The sequence below is a fragment of the Vipera ursinii genome, assembly GCF_947247035.1.
Source record: "Vipera ursinii genome assembly, chromosome: 15".
In the NCBI taxonomy this organism is placed as follows: Eukaryota; Metazoa; Chordata; class Lepidosauria; order Squamata; family Viperidae; genus Vipera; species Vipera ursinii.
In genome coordinates this window covers 1,786,599-1,803,507 of record NC_139528.1, presented here as the reverse complement: position 1 = coordinate 1,803,507, position 16,909 = coordinate 1,786,599, and the positions used below count along the sequence as shown (strand labels likewise).

At 47.4% G+C, this 16,909-nt stretch overlaps 1 protein-coding gene across 7 annotated transcripts; it reads right to left on the bottom strand.

Moving 5' to 3' along the window:
- Positions 1–212: 212 nt before the first annotated feature.
- Positions 213–15,012, bottom strand: LOC310647346 (protein S100-A13-like). 7 transcript variants are annotated; one of them, XM_083374547.1, is made up of 6 exons: positions 14,344–15,012; positions 13,441–13,635; positions 12,795–12,918; positions 9,447–9,560; positions 9,045–9,206; positions 7,992–8,268 (listed from the first exon to the last, which is right to left on the bottom strand). In XM_083374547.1, the coding sequence occupies exons 4-6, from the start codon at positions 9,516–9,518 to the stop codon at positions 8,131–8,133; spliced, it is 372 nt and encodes a 123-aa protein (XP_083230673.1). In that variant the 5' UTR covers positions 9,519–9,560; positions 12,795–12,918; positions 13,441–13,635; positions 14,344–15,012; the 3' UTR covers positions 7,992–8,130. The 7 variants fall into 7 exon arrangements, 6 of the variants coding, with proteins under 6 accessions (XP_083230674.1, XP_083230673.1, XP_083230671.1 ...); XM_083374545.1 differs by lacking the exon at positions 14,344–15,012 and having other exon boundaries at positions 13,441–14,324; XM_083374548.1 differs by lacking the exons at positions 7,992–8,268; positions 9,045–9,206; positions 9,447–9,560; ... (1 more) ...; positions 13,441–13,635; positions 14,344–15,012 and adding exons at positions 213–345; positions 1,278–1,424; positions 3,750–3,922; positions 10,402–11,035.
- Between the last annotated feature and the right edge of the window lie 1,897 nt (positions 15,013–16,909).

Here is a 16,909-nt window from a genome sequence, read left to right as displayed (position 1 = left end):
CTTTTCTGGGATGGAAATCTTCTGGCTCCGGGTTTGAAAATTTCTTGATATCAAGACAAGAAGAACCTAGGTTAGGAAAATGAGAGGCTCAAACGAATCCCCAAAATAATTAACACTGCTGAATGAATAACAGATTTTGAGATCAAAGTGGGGATCGCCCAGTTCTTCTGCACAGTGGGTCCAAGGTCGTCTTTCGAACTCGGCTCAGCCTCTTTACTTCTTCCCTTTCGGCACACAGGACCCCTTGGCCGCATCTCCCATTATGTCCCAGTATTCTCCAAATTCGAGTTTTGCTTCTTCATTATCCCCCAGACATTCAATCTTCTCTTCCAAAGGCCCGACACCCTGTTGGGGAGGGGAAGATGAAAGAAGAAGAAAAAATTAAAAATGAAGAATGAACAAATCTTAATTGTTATTATTATTATTATTATTTGCATTCCTGCTCTTGTTTTTTTAAAAAAGGTCCCCGGTTTTGAGATTTTTGTTAAACCATTAGGTGGGTTTTTGTTCTGTTTTTTTTAGAGGATTTCATGGATTTCATACCTTGCTTAAATTTTATTTTGCAGCCCGTTTGATGCATTGGGGAGCTGAATAAATTAATAACAGATTCTTAATAGCAACTGCTTTCAGTTGGCCGTTATTAATTAGTGCACATTTTTGCAAGCAATATTTTTTTTGTGTGATGTGCAGTTTTGGTCATCTTTATTATTTCTGCACACTTGTCTGTTCTTTAATGGGTGCTCTTTTGTACATGTTTTGTCAACGGGATTCAATTTGTGCATTATTTTAAAGTCCTGAAATAAAATCTTGTCTGTAATAAATGTCTATGAGTTGGCACTAACTTGAGAGCGCTTAATCCAGTTGAACATGTAGTAGAGCTAAAACTAAAACATTCAAAAACATAAAGAAGTTTGCAAATTAAATGCTTGCCTTGATGCGAAAACTGGGTTATTTAGATTAAAATCCAGACTAGGATTTTATTCTCTTGCAATGCAACCTGGATTTTTGCCTCGAAACACAATCTGGGTTTTTAGCCCAGCAGAAAAAAAATAGTAAAAACTCCATTTCTTTTCATTTATAAATGGAAACCCTTGCAACCTCAAGAGAGCACAGGACGGGGCCTTTTTGGTGTTGGCCCCGAACGTGGGAATTCCTGCCAAACGGAATTCCGAAACGCCAGAATTCTTTCAGAAGGATCTTAACCAGCCAAGAGGCTTCTTTTGGGCTCCCTTCTCCAAATCCCTGCGTCGTGGCGATCCTGCCGATCGTGGTCTAACCTTGGCTAAGTGTGGCAGCCTCTGTCCAACCAGGTCTTTCAGCTCGTTGGGTGTGAGACACTCTTTGCGGCCCTTGACAGCGTAACAGTGGAAATTGTTGATGACAATCTCGATGGCTCGTTCGACATCGGTGAGTTCTTGGCTATCCTGGAATCAAGCAGGAGACGGGTGGGAAAAAGAGGACAGGTTGAGATCCATTCCCAGCCACGCACTCCCTATGCACAATCCCGCCCGGAGTTGTTCAACCTGCCCGGCTTCTTCCTACACAACTGCACCCTCCCCGAAACACCCAGCTCGTTAACACGTCCAAACTTTTTACGCCAAAGTCTGGGGCACGGTTTCGCCTCTCCCCTGAGTCTGGATTGGTTAGCCCAGGAAAGCCACGGAGGATAACGTCCCACCACTGCCACCCCGCAAATTTCAACAAAATAGAAAAATAGAACAAAATGGGGGGAGGGAATCCAATTTTCTTTGGTGCGGATGCAGATATAAAACACGGTGGCTTCCTACTCTGAAATGCACAATGATGCAGAATATTTTTGTTGCAATGAAGAGTTGTTGACGGAGACCCAACACGTCAAGCAAAACACATCAGCCTGGGCAGGTAATTTGTTTCTGAGGCTTAACTTCCCCCTTTGGAGTTTTTGCAAGGAACGTGAGAAGCATCAAACTGGGGGGGAATCTCTATCACAGCTACACACACACACACACAAATCCTAAATATTCTGAAAGTCTTTCAAAGCACTAGGAGGGTTGATCGAGTTTTGTGCCTTCTCCCCAACAAGTGGTGTTCCAGTTGAATCCTTCACCCGTGTTCCATTTTTAAAAATTGTTTTGGCTTAATACCAGCCAAAGATGACCTCTCAATGTTGGCTTAACACAAGCCAGGATGCCTCTCAAGAAAGGAACAGTTGTTAGCAGGATGAAAGATGAATTGTTGATGAAGGAATTTGGCCCAAACTAAGATCAAGGCTGGGTCCTTCGTATCTCCTGATCAAATCCACCAATTTCTCGTGGCATTTTAGAAGGGGTGCCAGTGTGCAAATTTCATTTTTTTAAAAAAAGAAGAAGCATCAATTGAGATCTCAGCCTAGGAGACAGTTTTGCCCATAGCCAAAATTTTTGCAAGATTAACGGCCATTTTTATTTTCCCAGAATGCCCTGGCTGCAGCATCCATCGGGGAGAATTATGTGTGTGTGTAGGGGGGGGGAAGGTAACAAAATGCATACAAAAATTCTGCAAAATGGACTTATTTTTCTGGGGAGAAAGAAGAGGAAGAAGCAATATCAATTTGTGCTTTGAAGCTTCTTCTACCCAGTTTGATTTTCGCCTCCCCCCACCCAGTTCTTCCAAATAAAACCGGGCTGCATTACTCATTCTTTCAGGCCACTGCAAATCGTCATAGATATTTGCAAATTTTCCCAGCACAGGTGTGGTTTGTTTATCACCATTTAATTGCAAGATCTGCAAAATCAGATGATGTATTTAAATGATGAATTTGAGACTGATATGGATGGTTTCTTTTTGAATGGATCTGAAATCAAACGTTTGCAACACCGGCCTGACAAACTTTCTGGGGATTTAAAGCAAATAATATAATAGACTTTAGGACAGAGGATTGATTGATTGATTACATGCCATCATTTCTGATTTCTAGCAATCACCACAGATGTGTTTTCTCCAGGTGCCCCTATCCGACCAGAAAAGGCTAGGTTGCTCCAATATATTCCATTATTATAAAATGATGGTTAACCCTAAAAAAGCTTTTTCTTGAATCCAATCCACTTGCTAAAGTTTCAAAGAGAGATAAAATGCATGGTAGCAAAATAAAAGGAGGAAAAATTAAGGGAAAGAGGATCCAAAAGGAGGAAAAATTTTTTAAAAAATGAAATAAAATGGATGGACTCCCAACTCATCATTACAGGTATAAATATATAGTAGAATAGCGTCTTACTCTAAATTAAAACAGAAGCGTTTTAATGAGAATTGGATGTTAGGGAAAAAACTCCTTGCAGGCAATTAAATTGGAACATCCCTACCAAAATTTCTGGGACCAAACTATCTAAATGTCATTGATGGTGATTCTTGCCATGTAAGGCTCTTAGATCCATACTCTAACTAAGGACACCTGTGAAAAAAAATATTTTTTTTTCTAAATAATTCTACACCAGGTTTTGGAAAGGTGCCACCATCTCTGTCCACCTTCCTCTTCTGAAAATTAAATTTCTCCACTCCCACAAGCTCTTTTTAAAAGATGTGAGTCCCCGATCTGGAATTAGGGATCTAACTTGGGGCAACAACCTCAAACGGCTGTGGAGATCTTCTCTAAATGTCATCCCTTGCAATCTTTCCCCCATTGCCACTCAAGACTTCCAAACTATGCCCTTCCTCTTCCATCCATTTTTTGGGGGGAGGTTATTTCTCACCCAAAAACCACAACACGCAACCCACCCCACCTGTTTCCACTTCACCTTTCGCTTCTTGCCGCATCGACAACCCATCGCTCTCCTGACAGATCGGATCCTCGGTGTCTCGGCAAAATTCCCCCTTCCGATGATACAATAAACACAGGACGTCGATTGGTTTTCTGTGGAGCTTCAGAAGTCACTCCTGGCTTCAAGGGGTCTTCAAAACGTGGGGTCTCCTATCACAGGGCAGTGGAAAAGCAGAAAGGATCTTTGTGAGAAATGCTTCTTTTTGGAATCTGCATTCGAAACTGAACGAGTCCCACACTGTCGGACCTGTTCTGGGCTGCCGTAAGCAAGTTTGGAAAAGTAAATTTGCCTGAACTTGTCCAACTGAGAAGATTCAGAGAGAAGAGGGGAAATGTTGCCAAGAAGATAGGGAAGGGAAGGGGAGACCCTCAAATTCTCCTCTTGGTTTTGGGGAAGGGACCTTAAGACAGAAGGCCCACTTACCTGCTCACTGGAGATTAGATGTCCTGCTGTCAGTTGTCGCCTTGCCACGGTTTTATACCTCGGGAAGGTGTGTCCAAGAGACACCTCATGGAGGGATCTGAGAGTTGCAGTTGTGGTGCAATCTTCTCCATGTGCCGACTGGCCCCCGGCCAGAAGACAACGCTGAGACGCCACCCATTTCTCTGTCCTTACTCACAGCTCAAGGATGAGCCTGTTTGGAAGGGAGTTTCCTCCCTTCCCCCGTAGTCCATGTTCACTGGACCTTTTGGTTGACTCCTAACATCTTGAGATGTTGAGGAGAAGGAGTCACCTCCTGCTGGTGTGGGGTAACTGCAAGCATATTAACTGCGTGGAAAGTCCTGGTAGAAGATTTGGGGATGCCGTGGTTTTGAAATTCCTCCTCATCCTTCTGGGAATCTTCTAGGAGAGCTTTGTGGCTCCTGGAGAGCTTGAGGTTGGACAAGACTCCACTAGAGATGTCTCTAGCATTGAGGGTGGCAAACGAGCATGGACGAATAAGGAAGTGAGACCTCTTCCCAGGGAAAGAAGTCTCTGTCTGAAGTTCTCAAGAAGGTCCTCCTTACAGAAGGACATGAGCTGAGAGCAGAATTTGGAGAGCCCAGTGTTCCAAGCTCTCCACTCCTCCTTCCTAAAGACCTAAATAATATTTGTTTATCGGGTCTCTGACGTCCAGGAGTCTTTATCAAAGTCTGACTTGGACTTTGGGACTTTAGTGTGAAGCAACCGGACAAAGCATCATCTTCTCTGGACAAATAGCCTCTCTCTAATGTCCGCCTTCCAGGTTCTCTAATGTCCACATTCTAGGGTGTTCTGAAACTTCTCTCTGAGCTGGTTTTTTTTGGGGGGTGGGGGGTGGGTTCTGCTAAATCTCTCCTAGCTTTAGCTTTGGAAGCTGAGCAGAACCCCGGTATGAGGGAAGCAAAGCTTGTGTGGATTCTCACAACTACAAGCAGTCCACAACAGTCCATTTAATGACCGTTTGAAATCACAATGGCGCTGAAAAAGGTGACTTGTGACCTTTTTTCACACTTAACAACCCCTTTCAGCCTCCCTGGGGTCATGTAATCAAAATTCAGATGCCGGTCAACTGACCCGTGTTTATGACAGATTCACATGATCCCCCCTTTTGTGACAGTGGGGAAGCCAGATTCATTTAACCAGCGCGTGACTAGCTTAACAACCGCCGGGGGTGTGTGTTTCACTTAACGACTGTGGCAAGAGAGGTAGTAAAATGAGGCCAAATTCACTTAGTGACTGTCTTTGCTTAGCGACCAAAATTTGGGGCTCAACTGTGGTCGTAAGTCAAGGGCTATCTGTATTGTATGGAGTCTGGGTTGGCAAATTTGGCAAACTCGCCTCTTCCAGGTGCCGGGATCCACGAGGAACTTAAGCATGTAAAAATATTGCCCCTGTTGCGACGTTTTTACACGCGAAGCACGAAGAAAGGGTGGCCCTCTCATGGGGATGTGACAGTGGCAGATCCCTGCAATTGGCAGGGGTTGGACTAGCAGATCTCCAGGGTGCCTCCCAACCCTGTTAAATCTCAGTTCTATCAGCCATAGAACCCGAATACAGAATAAGAATGTTGGAAGGGACCTTGGAGGTCTTCTGGTCCAACCTCTTGCTCAGGCAGGAAACCCCTCTCCCATTTCAGAGTCTCTATGATAGATCATAGCCAAGAGACAGGCAAGGGAGCCCATGCTCCTTGGAAATCAAACTTCACGCTCGGCCCTCTTGTGAGTCCTTTTCCATGAGGCTTTGTGCCACCTGCGAGGTCAGCTCCCAAAGGGTTAATCCGTGGCTTGTGGTTTAGCACTGCTGCCTGACGCAGACTCTGTGTATGTCTGTCTAACAAGCCATCATTGAACCCCCACAAGCGGGGCGACTTATTGGGGATTTGATGCATGGATTTCTTTCTTGTCCTCTCTCTTCCCCCCCCCCCGTCACACCCGCCCTTTGGGATCAACGGCCGTGTGAATTGAGCAGCTAGTCCCGTCTCCATGGTCACCGGCGGTGACAGATCACCGCCCTGCAGACTGAAATTCTTCAGCACATACTTCAGCCTGCCAAAATCTCTCCCCGTCTCCCAAGCGTGCTGCAGGAACTCCTGTGCTTCATATCCGGTGGAGCTGCGAAGACGGTTCTCATTCCTCATGACTCGTTGAGCTGGTCTCTGGCTGCTCTGCCAAGGTTTGGTGGAGGCATCTCAGCAGCTTCCGATAGTTTGGTGGATGGTGTGTTGCCCCACCTACCTGGCCTGGTGGTGGGTGGGGTTGCTGCGTTGCACAACTAGCATCGAGGAGACACAATCTTGTGGACCGAGGAATAAGTGAAGATGAGGAGATAACGTTCCACTGGGGCTTCTGGTTGCTCCTTCCCACCTTGTCCTGCTAAGACTGGTTGGGTTTATATCTCATCTAAGGGTCTTTGAGGATGAAGGCTTTCTAGGAAGGCCATTCTAGAAATATGGAAGCAATGTTCAAGGGGTTCTCTTAGAGGAAAATCTAAATTTAAAGATCTGGCTTCATCTCACCACCATCCCTGGCTCCACCTGCCTGCGGTTTTCTGCCTTGACTCAAGGGACAGTCATTTCAGGACCAGGGAGGAAAAGGTCCTTCTTGGCCAAATAGACCTTCAGGATGGACCAAGGTCTGGAGGAAGATTTAGAAGGGTGGTCACCAGGCCCAAAATTCTCTCACCAGGCCCAAAATTCTCTCACCAGGCCCAAAATTCTCTCACCAGGCCCAAAAGTCCTGCAGAGATGGGACTCAACCTCCTAGGCTTGGAGGAGCCCACAGTGAAGGAAAGTGCTCAGTAAAAGAAGGAGAGATGGATTGGGACCAGGGAGGCTATCAAAGGATGTTCTTGACAGTTGACAATTAACCGGTGGAACTACCTGCCCCCAGAAGTTCTGAATGCTGCAACATTGGAAGTTTTTAAGAAGAGACTGGACAGCCATTTGTCTGAAATGGTATAGGGTTTCCTGCCTGAGCAGGGGGTTGGACTAGAGGTCTCTTCCAACTCCATCATAATCTTCGTTGTCGTTGTTGTTGATGATGATGATGATGACAATAACAACAACAATGCCCTGCTTTCTCAGAGGAGAAATTAAAGTGTAGCAATGTAAATTACCAAGAACGGCCAGCAGCCTTTAGACTTATAAAGTACTAACCCAAGGTACTAACTCCTTGATTAGTTTTCATCTCTTGCTTCTTGCTCTGCTTTCAGGTGCTTTGGAGAATATGTTGACTCCTTCTTCTTTGGGGCAGCCCCTGAGATATGGGGAGACTGCTATCATGTCCCCCCTGGTCTTTCTTTTCATTAAACCAGACATCCCCAATTCCTGCAATTGTTCTTTATATGTTTTAGCCTCCGGTCCCCTGATCGTCTTTGTGGCTCTTCTCTGCACTCTTTCCAGAGTTCGAAGCGGACACTGGTGCGTCTCTTCTGCGTGTTCCTCTCGAAATCCAAGCCACCCAGAACATCTTCCATCCTAATAAGCTCCGTTTAGCTTTACATTCCTGGCTTATCTACTCAACCCTGAATCCACTGTTGTTCTAACCTAGCAACTGCGTGTTCTGGGACCTGGAAAACCTTGAAACAGGAATGCGGCATTCCCCGGGCAACAGATCTTGGCTTCATTTTGGCAGGGATCTGCCCCACCCTCTCTGTTTCTTTTGCACGTGCGCGTGCGCACACACACACACACACACAGTGGCACACTTTTCTTTGGCCATCGAATGATTGAAAACAAAACCATCTGGAATGCAGAGATTTATTTGAACTTTAGAAAGCTACAAGAGGGTTTGTGACTCTCAAAGTCTTGAGGTCTTCCTGGTGGTGCGGTTTCCTGGCCCCGCCCTTTCTCCCAAAATTCCCACGCTTGACACGCAGTCCACACCCACCACCCCATCTACTTCTTCTTCCCCACTTCCTCTCTCTTAAACGTCTTGGCCAGCTCCCTAATCAGCTGCCAGTATTCCTTGAATTCCAGCACCTTGTCCTGGTTCTTGTCCAGAGTGGTCATCTTCTCGTCCAGGTCCCCGACGTTCTTCAAAAACAAACAAACGAAAAAAGGTGTAGGGGGGGGATTTTTTTTTTAAAAAAAGGAAAAACTTTCCCTTCTTGAGAAAAAGCGACATGGTGGATACTCGATCCAGAGAGACAAAAATTTATTTATTTTATTTATTTTATTGTATTTATATACTGCCCTTTCCCGAAGGACTCAGGGCGGTTTACAGGGTGATTAAAACGAAAAATACAAAAGTTAAAAACAATTAAAAAAATTATATCAATCCCTGAAAAAATAAAAACCCCAGTTAAAATTAAAATTAAAATTCTCAGCCTGGGCCAGAGAGCTCGAAGAGCCAGGTCTTCAGGTCCCTGCAGAATGAACAGAGGTCGGGGGCAGTCCTCAGCTCCTTCCAAAATGACAATGGAAGGAGTAGGAAAAAAATGGGGGGCGAAGAATATGTCAATAGAATATTTCCTGTTGTCCTCGACTTACGACCAAAATTGAACCCAACTTTTCTGTCGCTAAGCGAGACCTTTCTTTAAGCGAGCGTTGCCCAGTGGTGGGATTCAGCTGTTTCACATCACTTTGGCAGAACCGGTAGCTAATTTTTTGTTGCCCTGGCCCAGAATGGACGTCCGGAAGCGGCATCCACGCAGAGAACCTGGCGGCTCTGCTAAAGGTGGAGGGGGGTTGCACCTAGAACATCTGGGGTTTCGCCTCCCACATCTGTTTGGAGGGGGAAATTCGGTGCTTCTCCCCTCCCCTGAGAAACACACACCCCGTTTCCCTCCTCCTCCCCTGGCCCTGCCCACCTTCTTGAGGTTGGGGAGCTGCTGGTCCACCAAGTCTTTAAACCCGCTGGGGGTGAGGGTGGTCTTGTCCCCCTCCTGAGCGGCATAGGTGAAGAAGATTTCAATAATTTGGTGGATGGCCATCTCCAGCTTCGTCAGCTCGTCTTCCACGGGGGAGGCAGGCTGCCAGAGAAGAGGAACGTGGGGGGGGGGAGAAAGGGTAGGGGGGTGATGCAGAGGAAATCCCTAGGGGCTTATTTGGTGGAGACAGCTTTGGAAAGCAAGCGGTCCCAGGAGAAGCAGGAAATTCCTCGGCTTATGGCCGCAGATGGGACTGGCAGGTCTGTCACTAAGGGAGGGGGTTGTTAAGAGATCCTGAATATATTTAATCTGAAATCCGTCTTAAATGGATTTCCTTCCTACCTTCCTTTCTTCCCCTTTCTTCTGAGGGTTGAAGAGGCAGTGGATAAGTTTGTGGAGGAGCTTGCTGGCCATGGCGAGGGAGGGTGGTCCGTCTTCCGTGGAGGGGGAGGCAGGCTGTCAGAGAAGAGGAACGTGGGGGGGGGAGAAAGGGTGGGGGGGTGATGCAGAAGAAAGCCCTGGGGGTGTATTTGGTGGAGACAGCTTTCCTTTCTTTCTTTCTTTCTTTCTTTCTTTCTTTCTTTCTTTCTTTCTTTCTTTCTTTCTTTCTTTCCTTCCTTCCTTCCTTCCTTCCTTCCTTCCTTCCTTCCTTCCTTCCTTCCTTCCTTCCTTCCTTCCTCTCTCTCTGTTAGGCATATGGCGTTAGCCTACAATGTTGGGTTGAAAATATATTAACCATAATGCTATGTCTTTAAGTTGTTAATTGGCCAATGGGTGTGTAAGTGTTCTCATGGCCATAAGAGGAAGCTAGTAACGTAGCTTCTCTCTCTCTCTCTCTCTGAATTCACTGATCTCTACTATTACTGTTTTTGCTCTGCTGTTGGTTTACTACTGTTGTAAACCTGAACTGTGTATTGACCTCTGGACCGGTAAGAAGACTTTGTAGTTTGGATTACTCCTTGGACTGTTACTATTGTGTACGACCTGGACTGTTTATTTTTGACTGTGCATTTTTGTCCTTACACCACCTTAAAAGTCACCACCTTTTTTGCTTTTACAACTCAGTGTACTCCTGCGTGTGACTCTTGCTGCTCTCAGTAGCCTTCCTCGTCTGTGCAACTCTTTGGTAGCACAAGGAGACCTCTGCACAACAATAATCCTTAACACACACTCTCTCTCTCTTTTTTTCTTTTTTTCTTTCTCTAAGCAAAGGAAAACTTTGCAGAAAAAGGAGAAGAAAAAAAATATGCCAGCCTCCCCACCACACCTCCCTTCCCGCAGCCCCACAGCCACTCACCTCAACCTCGGTCCCTTGCAAAGGGATCCTCCAGGTGGGAAGGTGTGGGGAGCCTTTTATAGGGCCAGGATCGGGATTGGGGAAGGGATGGCCAAGTGGAGGATTTAGTTTCTCTTTCCACTCTCCGTTGCTCCCAGCCTTCTCTCCTCCCCACTTGGCAAGCCTTCTCCAAGCCTTTTGACCCACAAACACTTTTCTTTGGAAACTCCTGATTCCAAACTAGAGTGGCCGGGGCTTTAAAAAAAAAATCCTCCCCCCCCCAAAAAACCCCCCACCCTGCAGGACCAAATTGGATCTTGTGCAGCTGGGCAACCAGGCACATCAGGGGGCGATTTGTGTGAGAGGTTTGTAACCTTGGGACGGAGCATCCCGTAGACAGGAATGTGTCTTTCGTTTTTCAAAACAGATCAGAATCCTCTCTGCTTTGGCACGGGGAATCAGGAAGGGAGAGAGATGTCTTTAGCAAGAGATGAAGAAACGGGATGTCCCAGCTGGTGGGGTCGGACCGGGCAACCCCCTGTTCCCAAATTATCTGGGGCCTGATTCGAAAGTTTCCCAACTTTTCCTTGAGCAAAATCAAGGATGCTTCCTGATGTTCGGAAGGTGGAAAACGCACAAAGCTGGACCTGATTTAGCCAGGCTTAAATGTGGCTTGAGAAGGGAAGGGAAGAGAAAAGGAGAAAGGGAAGGGAAGGGAAGGAAGGAAGGAAGGAAGGAAGGAAAGAAGGAAGGAAGGAAGGAAGGAAGGAAGAATAGAATGGACGGGAGGAAGGAAGGAAGAATAGAATGGACGGGAGGAAGGAAGGAAGGAAGGAAGGAAGGAAGAATAGAATGGACGGGAGGAAGGAAGGAAGGAAGGAAGGAAGGAAGGAAGGAAGGAAGGAAGGAAGACAGAAAATAAAGGGAACGATGTAGGAAAGGGAAGTGGAGAGGGGAAAGGGGAAAGAAGGATGAAAAAAGGAAGGGAAGGGGAAAGATAGTGCATGGACGGAAGGAAGGGAATAGGGATGGAGGAGAAAAAGAAGGGAGGGAGGGAAGAATAGGAATGGAGGAAAAAGGAAGGAAAAGAAAGGAAAGGAGAATTAGGCTGCGTTGGGCAGCTCCAAATGCGATGCAAAAGGAATGGCCCATTTCCGATATAAAACTCTTCAGATACAAAACTTTACTGATATAAAGCCTGGCTCCAGAATGATCCTGGCAGCAGATCTGACTTACATTCTCCTTCGGGAGAAGGGCGGTATACAAATAAAATTAACATTAACATTAACATTTGCCCTCTGGAGGGACTAAAGTGAATTTAAACTTTTTCAGCTGCCCTTGATCTGATTTGGGGACAAAGGAGAAAAAAACCACACCAGTCCATCTCTGCCTTTGTATTCTCACATGCAATGGAGGGGGGGGGGAGGAGGACCAGTTTCCATCCGTTGCTTCTCCTCCTGCCTTGAGGTGCTTTGGAGAACAGCTGGACCCCCCTCTTCTTTGGGGAAGCCCCTCAAATATGGGAAGAGTGCTATCATGTCCCCCCCCCCCGTCCTCTTCTTTAAACCAGCCACGCTCCATTCCTGCAACCGTTCTTTGTAGGTTTTATCCTCCAGGCCTCTAATCCTCCCAGTTGCTCTTCTAGTGACCACGACTTTTTCTTATGACCCGCTTCTCATGCCCCCCCCCTTTGTATGTTTTAGCCTCCGGTCCCCTGATCGTCTTTGTGGCTCTTCTCTGCACTCTTTCCAGAGGTCAAAGCGGACACTGGTGCGTCTCTTCGGCGTGTTCCTCTCGAAAGCCAAGCCACCCAGACCATCTTCCTTCCAAATAAGCTCCCTTTAGCTTTACATTCCTGGCTTATCTACTCAGCCCTGAATCCACTGTTGTTCTAACCTAGCAACTGCCTGTTCTGGGATCTGGAAAACCTTGGAAAACCTTGAAATAGGAATGTGGCATTCCCGGGCATCAGATCTTGGCTTGATTTTGGCAGGGATCTGCCCCACCCCTTCTGTTTCTTTTGCACATGCGCGCGCACACACACACACACACACACACACACACACACACACACACACACATAATGGCACACTTTTCTTTGACCACCGAATGATTGAAAACCATCCATCTGGAATGCGAAGATTTATTTGAACTTTAGAAGCTACAAGAGGGTTTGTGACTGTCAAAGTCTTGAGGTCTTCCTGGTGGTGCAGTTTCCTGGCCTCGCCCTTTCTCCCGAAATCCCCACGGTTGACACACAGTCCACAGCCCCCACCCCATCTACTATTTCTTCCCCACTTTCTCTCTCTTTTTATTAGAGTTTTACAAAAGAAAGATTTTACAATACATATCCCCAAAACCCACCCACCCCAAACCACCCCCCTTCCCCCCCCCCACTTCCCAGAGCTAAATACAGGGTTATTTATCTTTATCCATCAAGCCCACATCCAAAAGCAGCTGCAAGAATTCTTCGAATTCCACCTGGTTGTCCTCGTTCACATCCAGGCTTCTCATCTTCTCGTCCAGGTCCCCCGTGTTCTTCACAAACAAAGAAAAAAGGCATAGAGAGGTGGAAAAAAATTGTTTTTAAAAAAAGGAAAAACTTTCCCTTGCTGAGAGAGCGACACTGCGGATAATAGATGCAGAGAGACAAACACCACAATGGAAGGAGTAGGAAAAAAACGGGGGGGGGGGAGAATATGTCGATAGAATATTTCCTGTTGTCCTCGACTTACGACCAAAATTGAGCCCCACTTTTCGGTCGCTAAGCGAGACCTTTCTTTAAGGGAGCGTTGCCCAGTGGTGGGATTCAGCCGGTTCCCAGCACTTTGGCAGAACCGGTAGCTAATTTTTTCTTGGTCCAGGGCCAGAACGAAACGTCCGGAAGTGGCATCCACGCAGAGAACCTGGCAGCTCTCCTAAAGGTGGGTGGGGTAGGGTTGCGTCCAGAACATCTGGGGTTTCGCCTTCCACATCTGTTGGGGGGGGAAATTTGGTGCTTCGCCCCCCCCCCCGAGAAACACACACCTGTTTCCCGCCCCCTCCCCTGGCCCTGCTCACCTTCATGAAGTGGGGGAGCTGCTGGTGGACCAGCTTTTTAAACCCGCCGGGGGTGAGGAACGTCTTGTCCTCCTCCCGAATGGAATATTGGTGGAAGATGTTGATAATTTGCTCGAGGGCCGTCTCCAGCTCCGTCAGCTCGCTGCTGGCCATGGCGAGGGAGGGTGGTTCGTCTTCCGTCCAGGGGGAGGCAGGCTGCCAGAGAAGAGGAACGTGGGGGGGGGAGAAAGGGTGTGGGGGGGTGATGCAGAGGAAAGCCCTGGGGGTTTATTTCCTGGAGACAGCTTTGGAAAGCAAGCGGTCCCAGGAGATGCAGGAAATTCCTCGGCTTATGGCCACAGATGGGACTGGCAGGTCTGTCACTAAGGGAGGGGGTTGTTAAGAGATCCTGAATATATTTAATCTGAAATCCGTCTTAAATGGATTTCCTTCCTTCCTTCCTTCCTTCCTTCCTTCCTTCCTTCCTTCCTTCCTGCCTGCCTGCCTGCCTGCCTTCCTTCCTTCCTTCCTTCCTTCCTCTTTCTTTCTTTCTTTCTTTCTTTCTTTCTTTCTTTCTTCCTTCCTTCCTTCCTTCCTTCCTTCCTTCCTTCCTTCCTTCCTTCCTTCCTTCCTTTCTTCCTCTTTCTCTTTCTTTCTTTCTTTCTTTCTTTCTTTCTTTCTTTCTTTCTTTCTTTCTTTCTTTCTTTCTTTCTTTCCATCAATCCTATTTACCCTGCGCATCTGTCTGCTGGCTCTGTCTGTCTGTCTTTCAAACCCCCGGAAAGAACACGATCCTAAATCTTCATTCACAGGTTGGACAATGCCCCGCTCACTCTTCAGGAAAACTTTGCAGAAAAAGGAGAGAAAAAAATATGCCAGCCTCCCCCCCACACCTCCCTTCCCGCAGCCCCCACAGCCACTCACCTCAACCTTGGTCCCTTGCAAAGGGATCGTGCAGGTGGGAAGGTGTGGGGAGCCTTTTATAGGGCCAGGATCGGGAAGTGGGGGAAGGGGATGGTCAAGTGCAATGTTTGGTTTGTCATTCCACAACCCATTACTCACAGCCTTCTCTCCTCCCCACTTGGCAAGCCTTCTTCAAGCCTTTTCTTTGCAAACTGCTGATTCCAAACTAGAGTGGCCGGGGCTTTAAAAAAAAAAATCCTTCCTCCCCATCCACACCCCACTGCCCCCCAAAACCCCCACCCTGCAGGACAAAATTGGATCTTGTGCAGAAGGCAAAACCGGCGCATAATGAGGCAATTTGTGCAAGTCGTTTGCAACCCTGGGACGGAGCGTCCCGTAGACGGTAAAGTGTGTTTTGTTTTTCCAGACAGTTCGGAAAAAGGAGGGAAGAATAGGAATGGAGGAAAAAGGAAGGAAAGAAAGGAAAGGAGAAGGAGAGGAGAGGAAAGGAAAGGAGAATTAGGCTGCGTTGGGCAGCTCCAAATGCGATGCAAAAGGAATGGCCCATTTCTGATATAAAACTCTTCAGATATAAAACTTTACTGATATAACGCCTGGCTCCAGAATGATCCTAGCAGCAGATCCGACTTACATTTGCCCTCTGGAGGACTAAAGTGAATTTAAACTTTTTCAGCTGCCCTTGATCTGATTTGGGGACAAAGGAGAAAAAAACCACACCAGTCCATCTCTGCCTTTGTATTCTCACATGCAATGGAGGGGGGGGGAGGAGGATGGGGGGGGAAGGACCAGTTTCCATCCGTTGCTTCTTGTCCTGCCTTGAGGTGCTTTGGAGAACGGGTGGACCCCCCTCTTCTTTGGGGAAGCCCCTCAAATATGGGAAGAGTGCTATCATGTCCCCCCCCCCCGTCCTCTTCTTTAAACCAGCCACGCTCCATTCCTGCAAACCGTTCTTTGTAGGTTTTATCCTCCAGGCCTCTAATCCTCCCAGTTGCTCTTCTAGTGACCACCACTTTTTCTTATGACCCGCTTCTCATGCCCCCCCCCTTTGTCTGTTTTAGCCTCCGGTCCCCTGATCGTCTTTGTGGCTCTTCTCTGCACTCTTTCCAGAGGTCAAAGCGGACACTGGTGCGTCTCTTCTGCGTGTTCCTCTCGAAAGCCAAGCCACCCAGACCATCTTCCTTCCAAATAAGCTCCCTTTAGCTTTACATTCCTGGCTTATCTACTCAGCCCTGAATCCACTGTTGTTCTAACATAGCAACTGCCTGTTCTGGGATCTGGAAAACCTTGGAAAACCTTGAAATAGGAATGTGGCATTCCCGGGCATCAGATCTTGGCTTGATTTTGGCAGGGATCTGCCCCACCCCTTCTGTTTCTTTTGCACATGCGCGCGCACACACACACACACACACACACACACACAACACACACACATAATGGCACACTTTTCTTTGACCACCGAATGATTGAAAACCACCCATCTGGAATGCGAAGATTTATTTGAACTTTAGAAGCTACAAGAGGGTTTGTGACTGTCAAAGTCTTGAGGTCTTCCTGGTGGTGCAGTTTCCTGGCCCCGCCCTTTCTCCCGAAATCCCCACGCTTGACACGCAGTCCACAGCCCCCACCCCATCTACTATTTCTTCCCCACTTTCTCTCTCTCTCTCTCTCTCTCTCTCTCTCTTTTTTATTAGAGTTTTGCGAAAGAAAGATTTTACAATACATATCCCCAAAACCCACCCACCCCAAACCACCCCCCTTCTCCCCCCCCACTTCCCAGAGCTAAATACAGGGTTATTTAGCTGTCTTCCGAATGAGCACATCCCGAAGCAGCTGCACAAATTCGTCAAATTCCACCTCGCCGTCCTCGTTCACATCCAGGCTTCTCATCTTCTCGTCCAGGTCCCCCATGTCTTCAAAAACAAAGAAAAAAGGCATAGAGAGGGGGGAAAATTTTTTTTTTAAAAAAAGGAAAAACTTTCCCTTGCTGAGAGAGCGACACTGCAGATAATAGATGCAGAGAGACAAACACCACAATGGAAGGAGTAGGAAAAAAACGGGGGGGGGGGGGAGAATATGTCAATAGAATATTTCCTGTTGTCCTCGACGTACGACCAAAATTGAGCCCCACTTTTCGGTCGCTAAGCGAGACCTTTCTTTAAGGGAGCGTTGGCCAGTGGTGGGATTCAGCCGGTTCCCAGCACTTTGGCAGAACCGGTAGCTAATTTTTTCTTGGTCCAGGGCCAGAACGAAACGTCCGGAAGCGGCATCCAGGCGGAGAACCTGGCAGCTCTCCTAAAGGTGGGGGGAGGGTAGGGTTGCGTCCAGAACATCTGGGGTTTCGCCCCCCCACATCTGCTTGGGGGGGAAATTCGGTGCTTCGCTCCCCCGAGAAAGACACACCTGTTTCCCGCCCCCTCCCCTGGCCCTGCTCACCTTCATGAAGTGGGGGAGCTGCTGGTGGACCAGCTTTTTAAACCCGCCGGGGGTGAGGAAGGTCTTGTCCTCCTCCCGAACGGAATATTGGTAGAAGATGTTCACAATTTGCTCAAGGGACGTCTCCAGCTCC

What these genes read in the sequence shown, in the direction of transcription:
- LOC310647346 (XM_083374547.1), bottom strand. Translation starts at nt 9,518, where the DNA reads ATGGCCAGCAAGCTCCTCCACAAACTTATCCACTGCCTCTTCAACCCT. An exon ending in AGAAAGGGGAAGAAAGGAAG is followed by an intron (nt 9,207 to 9,446) that starts GTAGGAAGGAAA and finishes CTTCTCTGGCAG; the next exon opens with CCTGCCTCCCCCGTGGAAGA. An exon ending in AGCTCCCCAACCTCAAGAAG is followed by an intron (nt 8,269 to 9,044) that starts GTGGGCAGGGCC and finishes TTGTTTTTGAAG; the next exon opens with AACGTCGGGGACCTGGACGA.